The 7,046-nt window shown below is 38.6% G+C and overlaps 1 protein-coding gene across 2 annotated transcripts; it reads right to left on the bottom strand.

The window, feature by feature from the left end:
- Window positions 1–1,423: 1,423 nt before the first annotated feature.
- LOC107060612 (uncharacterized) lies at window positions 1,424–6,424 on the bottom strand. 2 transcript variants are annotated; one of them, XM_015308691.1, is made up of 3 exons: window positions 6,100–6,424; window positions 3,270–3,333; window positions 1,424–2,702 (listed from the first exon to the last, which is right to left on the bottom strand). In XM_015308691.1, exon 3 carries the CDS (start codon window positions 2,694–2,696, stop codon window positions 2,202–2,204), a length of 495 nt encoding a protein of 164 aa, XP_015164177.1. In that variant the 5' UTR covers window positions 2,697–2,702; window positions 3,270–3,333; window positions 6,100–6,424; the 3' UTR covers window positions 1,424–2,201. The 2 variants fall into 2 exon arrangements, with proteins under 2 accessions (XP_015164177.1, XP_015164181.1); XM_015308695.1 differs by lacking the exon at window positions 3,270–3,333 and having other exon boundaries at window positions 6,100–6,423.
- Between the last annotated feature and the right edge of the window lie 622 nt (window positions 6,425–7,046).

Below are 7,046 nucleotides of genomic sequence, written 5' to 3'. Positions count from 1 at the left end.
ACAACAAAGCCTTGTATACCTTCTGGTAAGGTCAATACTGGGCAGTAGTCAACCTCTTTTTCAATTCCTGAAAGTCTTTCTCACAAGGTTCAGACCATTGAAACTTCACTATTTTCTGAGTTAACTTGGTCAAAGGGAATGAAATAGTTGAGAACCCCTCTACAAACCTTTTATAATAGCTAGCCAAACCCAAGAAACTCCTAATATCAGTTGGAGATGTGGGTCTAGGTAAATTCTGCACTGCCTCTATTTTTTGAGTATTAACTTTCATTCCCTCTCCAGACACAATGTGGCCTAAGAATGCCACAGACTCAAGCCAAAACTCACACTTAGAGAACTTGGCATATACTCCCTATCTTTTAAAGTCTGGAGAACTATTCTGAGATGACTAGCATGATCTTCTTCATTCCTTGAATAGATTAGTATGTCATCAATGAAGACGATAACAAACATATCTAAATAAGGTTTGAAAACTCTATTCATAAGGTCCATGAATGATGCAGGTGTATTGGTCAAACCAAAGAACATGACCAAAAACTCATAATGATCATAACAGGTTCTGAAAGCTGTCTTTGGAATGTAACATTTCCTTACTCTTAACTGATGGTAGCCTGATCTAAGATCTATCTTAGAGAAACAGGTGGCACCCTGAAGTTGATCGAAAAGATCATCAATCCTTGGGAGAGGATATTTGTTCTTGATGGCAACCTTGTTCAACTGACGGTAATATATAAACATCCTAAGGAAACCATCCTTCTTTCTCACAAATAAGACCGGAGCGGCCCAAGGTGAGACACTTGGTCGAATGAAGCCCTTATCAAAGAGGTCTTTCAACTGCTCTTAAGCTCTTTCACCTCTGCTGGTGCCATTCTATATGGCAGAATAGAGATAGGACGAGTATCTAGAAGAATGTCTATATCGAAGTCTATTTCTCTCTCAGGAGGGACTCCGGGAAGATTTCTGGAAACTCTTTTACTACTGAAACTGACTGAATAGGAGGTATCTCAACACTAGAGTCATTAACTCAGACTAAGTGATAGACACACCCCTTAGAAACTAACCTCTTTGCCTTAAGGTACGAAATAAAACGACCCTTAGGCACTGCTGAACTGCTTTTCCACTCTAAGATTGGCTTATTTGGAAACTAAAACTTGACAACTCGAGTTCTACAATCAACTGAGGTATAACAGGCATAAAGTCGGTCCATACCAAGAATGACATCAAAATCTATCATGTCTAACTCAATTAAATCAGTCATGATACTCTTGTGATTGATGGAAACATGACAATCACGATAGACTCTCTCTACTAGAATAGACTCACCAACAGGTGTAGAAATACTGCATGGTTCACTAAGTTGCTCAGGAATAACATCAAAATTCATTGCAACATAAGGAGTTACAAAGGTAAACTCGCTCCTGGGTCTAGCAAAGCATAAACATTAGAGTTAAAGACTTGGATCATACCAGTGACAACATCTGGCGAATCTTCTTGTTTCTGGCGACTGGTGATAGCATATAGGCGGTTTGTTCCTCCGCTAGTACCGGAAGTAGCCCCTCTAGATGCAGCTCTGTTTGGTGGAGCAACAGAAGAAGACTGTGCTCTATTGCCCTCATTACCATTACCCTTCTTGTTTTTTGGACACTCTCGCATGAAATGCCCATTCTGGCCACACTTGAAACAACCAGTGGAGCCCTCACGACATGTACCTGAGTGGTTCCTACCACACTTAGTACAGGCAGGTGGCTTACTACCCCCTTGCACGATACTACCCTAAGAATAGGCAAGCTTGGCTCTGAAATTCTGACTATTGTCCTCACTCTTATTATTTGGTGTTGGTGCACTAGCAGATGATGGAGCAGCCCCTTCTGTTTCTGTTGGAAGGATGATCGGTTGGCATTACTCTTCTGCTACCCGGACTTGTTCCCTGTCTTAGCTCTTTTGTTCTTAAACTCCTCTCTATCCCTCAGCTTCTCTTCCTCAACATGTTGCACATATACCATTAACCTCGATATATCCATGTTCTCAATTAGCATCGCTGCCCTTCCCTCTTTGCTTGATAGACGGGACAACCCAGCAACAAACAGACTCATTCTACTCCTCATATCCGCAACCATCTCCGGAGCATAGCGAGATAGTTGGGTGAACTTCAACCCATACTCATGAACACTTAGTGACTCTTGCTTAAGGGTAAGGAACTCTCATACCTTAGCCTCTTTCAGTTCTCGAGAAAAGAAACGCCCGAAGAAGGCCTCTTCAAAACATGCCCAACTCGCAAGTGGTGCTCCCTCAGCTCTACCCTTCTTCCACTGGTCAAACCAAGTCCTAGCAACATTCTTCAATTGATATGCAGCTAGTTCAACTCGCTCAATATTGACAACGTGCATAACATCAAATACCTTTTTCAGTTCCTCAATAAAGTTCTCTGGATCCTCAGTGGTGCTTGAACCAATGAAACTTGGAGGGTTCATCCTCAAGAAATCACGAATTCTCGAAGTGTCAGCCTCTACTTGTCGAGCTCCTCTTTGTTGCCCAACCTGATTAGTCACAGCTTGACTTAGCATCTTAGCCTTACGAAACTCAGCATTGGTTACCTCTCCTTGGGGTTGCACGTTTGGTGCAGTAGGTACCCCTAGTTCCTGTGGTTTAACATTACGCCTAGCAGGATGACATCTGACAGCTCTTCGTGGAGGCATGATTATCTGAAAACACGCACAAGCACCGATTAGAAGGAATCTTTTTAGAGATCAAACTCTAACGCACGAAAGAGTGTGAAAGAAGTGAGAAATTTTCCTAAGTGTTGCAGCCTCCTAATTATAGATGTGGCGCACTTCACATCGATAACTAGGACTCTACAGACACGGCTTCATAGACTCTCTAGGACTCTTGAACTTTGTGCTCTAATACCAAGTTTGTCACGCCCAGAGCCTACACCCCGGACGTGGCTGGCACTCGTGAACCATTGTTGGCCCCAAGCGAACCCTTGTCCTGACTTACTTACTCAGCGAAAGACTTAACTCAACAAAGATAAATCAATGTAATAAACTGGAATGTTATAAAGGAACATTCAACTGGCCATTAAGGCAACCTCAAGTCTCAACATAAGATAAATACAATGAAAACACTAAAGAACTAACATCTGACTATCTATCTATGAAGCCTCTAAAACAACTGAGATGAATATCGGGACAAACCCCACGACATCCTAATGAACTGATAATAATACCGAAAGCAATAAAAGGGATCCTCTGGAAAGCAAGGAGGCTCACCACAAGACTCTGAAGTGTTCAACTGATCAACGATACGCTAGATGCCGATCTTAGTTACATGTGTCTGCATCATAATAAGATGCAGGCCAAATGACATCAGTGCATTGAATGTACAAGTATGCGAGGGGAATTCTAAAACAAGACATAAGCTTGAAAGGAAATGAAGAACTTACCTAGCTCAACTGAACTGAACTGAACTGAACTGATTTCAATATAAAGTAGTGTAAATAAATGCAGTATAAAGAAAAGCTTTAAAACATGGTTTTCAACTATGTGTATTTAGAAATACAATGACTCTGTATGTATGGAAAGATACAATATGAACTCTATTTGTATATAAAAATACAAATATTTTTGATGTATTTAAAAATACAAAATACTGTTGTGGGAGTTTTTCTAACCGACAACCATCACTTAAGAGCTATCGTGATGATACAATGTTTTGCCTCACGCTGCAAGGGTCGTCCTATACCTTGCTAGGGGTATAGAACTTGAACTATTAAGTGGATCCACTAGTCTATGCTAAAAAGCACTATGGAATCATCTAAAAAGTATAACCCTTTCTACCCATGGTGGCTACATGGTTTATGGGGGTTGTGAGTTGTCTGAAATCTCCCTCATATCGGTGCTCAATACTACTCCCAAAATGTGATACTAGCTCTTATGTTTAAAAAAACATACTTCTTTCTGTGATTTGAGATAATTACTCAAAAACTTAGCTCAAAGGCTCCTCTTGGAAATCAAAAATTTCCTCTCTTGCTTAATTGTGAAAGCATTTACCCTTTAACTGAAAACTAGCTCAAAGGCTCTTTGGAAATCTCAGTTTCCTTTCTTGTTTAAAATGTGAAAACATTTTACTCTTTACTGAAAACTAGCTCAAATGCTCTTTTTGGAAATCAAAGTTTCCTTTCTTCTTTAAATGTGAAAATATTTTAAACTCTTTGGAAATACAATCCCCATATACTCTTTTGAAGAACTGAACTTCAAACTTTTTACTATTTACTGAACTCAAAACACAAGTCTTAAAACAAAGTTAAAACATTTGTAAAAGTCTTTTGAAAGACTCTATGAACTTCTCTTGACTTGACTCTTAAGTTTTCTTGAATTGAATTATGGATTCAAGGATTGTGATTTTTGATAGGAAAAATCTCATGATGTTTAGGAGTGTTTTTAGATAGTTAAACATGAGAAAAGATCAAGAAATTACTGTTTGGAAACTAGTCCGCGACTCAGAGATACATTTAAATATTTGGTCACGAAATAAATTTTGAGGCAGAACGGTTCGTGACCACTCTGCTCCGCGAAGATATTTTTTTCAATCCTGAGGAATAGGTCCGCGACGCGGACCTGGTACCCAGATTTTGCCGACTTGTTCATTCTTCGTTTTCTAACCTCAAATCGCCTATATTCGATTCTTTTTCTCCAATTCTCTTTAGATTCAGATACCCAGAATATTTACACAAGAATCTAATCGTACACAACTCTAAAATCGACCTTAAACTCTCAAGAACTCCTCAATCTCATCCCAAATTCAAGAACGAAAGTAAATTCAAGAACACACATCAAGAACATTCTAACTTTCAACTTTTAGGACGAATTCATGCTGAATTAAACATATTTGGAGCGTGGGTGAACGAACCCAACGCTGTGTGAACTCACATACCTCATAGGGATCACCCCTTGACGAAATCCACGATCCTAGCTTTGAGAATTTGACGATTTTGGCTTCTTCTCCTCCTTTCTCTTCTTCTTTTCTCTTCTCTAAAATCCTAACTCAATATTTGTACAAGTGTAAACTGAATCCTATCAGCTTAGACCCCAATTAATTACCAAAAATGAAATTACGTCATGGGGTATGGAAAAGACCATAATGCCCTTCTAAAATCCGGATTAGACTTTCCTTATTTGAACAACCTAACTTCAAATGAGCATATCTCACTCATACGAACTCGAATCGCGCAAACTCGACGGTGTTGAAAAGATTATTCCAAGATCTTTCCTACAATATCCGAAAATACACCTAAATCATCCTGAGCTAGGAGTCATGGTCGTTTGAAGTTGACCAAAAACTCAACTTAACATACTTAACAATTTTCCAGATTTTTATATTGTTTCCAAAAATGACTATTTCCAATTTTTAACTTATTTCTAGTTACGGGGTGTTACAAATGGATATTCCTAAGAGTTAGCCTTGCATTGTGCAATACTTAGAGGAGTATACTCCACTTCTAATCACAAAAGTTGTTACTTGGAATGTCCCTGGGAGGGGAACTTCCAAATGCAACTCTGATGGAGCATGTAAAGGCAACCCAGGTCCTATGTCCAGTGCCTTTTGTGTGAGGAGTGACAGTGGAGAATTTGTATATGCTGAAACAAGAACAACATGGGAAGGGGCTGTACTAGAAGCTGAAGTAATTGCATTGAGATTGGGGCTTGAGCATTGTATAAATCAGAAATTACCCTGTTACACTAGAGACAGATTCATTAGCTCTTAAGACCATCATTGATAGACCAGGTACAAATCATATTACATATACTAGTTTCGAGCAAGTTCCAAGTGCAGGAAGAGCAATCATACAGATGGAAAAACTTAGAATCCCAAACTTGCGCATAAGAAAATTCCAAAACAAGCAGGGTATAGATAAAGCAACAACTAGTTGAATAGCAAAAATACCAATTTCCACAGAAAGTTAAATTCATAAGATATGATAAACCTCATCCCTGAATAGTGGTATTAGCTTTTTTGGGAGCTCAATCTATTAAGCGGTGAGTTGAATCAAATCATATGAAATTATCAAGTGTTTAAGGGATTAGGGGTAGCGGTACTCACTGTTACAAAGCTTTTTGGTCCTATAAAGCTATGCTGAAGGAGTCTTCAACGAGTTAGAGTCATGGCGCTAGTGAGAATTTTGAGTGTCTCCAATGTCTTCTACTCAAGCTAGCTTCCTCTTGGACCATGAGGTGAACAAGATCTGGAGTTACAGCTGCCTGCCCCTTTCCGATCGCCGCCGAACCATAGCTCGAGCTTGTGAAGAAGACGAAGGAGCTGAAGAGTGGTCTTTCCAGTTCCTTGAGTTTCTATCTGTTTTGTTTGGGTCCAGAAATGGACCAGCTCTATTTTGTTTTGTTTTATATTCTGTTATTTTTCCTTTATCAATGAAATGGCCTCATGGCCTTTTGGTTAAAAAAACTCACTCACTCACTTCTGCTTGTGCTCTTATACGAATTAGTTTCTGAACACATGCCCGTGTAATGTTTTTTAGATCAATAAAATGATTAAAATTACAAAGCTATGACATTTGAAAATTCATAGAAGATCAAATTAAAGAAGTCTAATAATGAGAAAAATAAATAAAAACATAAAAGAAAAATACAATATACACATCTCTCATAAGACTTTGATCATGACAATATAGATGGAAGAAGAAATATAAAATCAGTACATAATATTTCGGGTTCTTATCAACATCTTCCACAATCAAGAAAAATTCAAAAATCTTCTTCACCAAGTAAAACTAAAAACATGAATCAAATAGCAAATAATAATAATAGTTTCATGTTACCTTATAAACATAAGCTCTTAAACACAGAAGAAAATAAATTTACTTGATGTCGTAAGTTACTATTCTTTTGTATACCTTTATATAGTGCAAGCAAGATAGATGCTAAAGAATGACAAAAGTCCCACATCGGTGGTTAATGAGATGAGTGAACTCCTTATAAGGCTTGGACAATCCTCCTCCCTTTGAGCTAGCTTTTGGGGTGTGAGTTAGGCCT

Source organism: Solanum tuberosum, unplaced genomic scaffold, assembly GCF_000226075.1.
Source record: "Solanum tuberosum cultivar DM 1-3 516 R44 unplaced genomic scaffold, SolTub_3.0 scf00006, whole genome shotgun sequence".
NCBI lineage: Eukaryota > Viridiplantae > Streptophyta > Magnoliopsida > Solanales > Solanaceae > Solanum > Solanum tuberosum.
The sequence above is the reverse complement of the archived record's forward strand: the minus strand, read 5'-3'. Positions and strand labels throughout refer to the sequence as shown.

Excerpts from the sequence above, each read along its gene's own strand:
- LOC107060612 (XM_015308691.1), bottom strand. The coding sequence starts at position 2,696 with ATGCCTCCACGAAGAGCTGTCAGATGTCATCCTGCTAGGCGTAATGTT.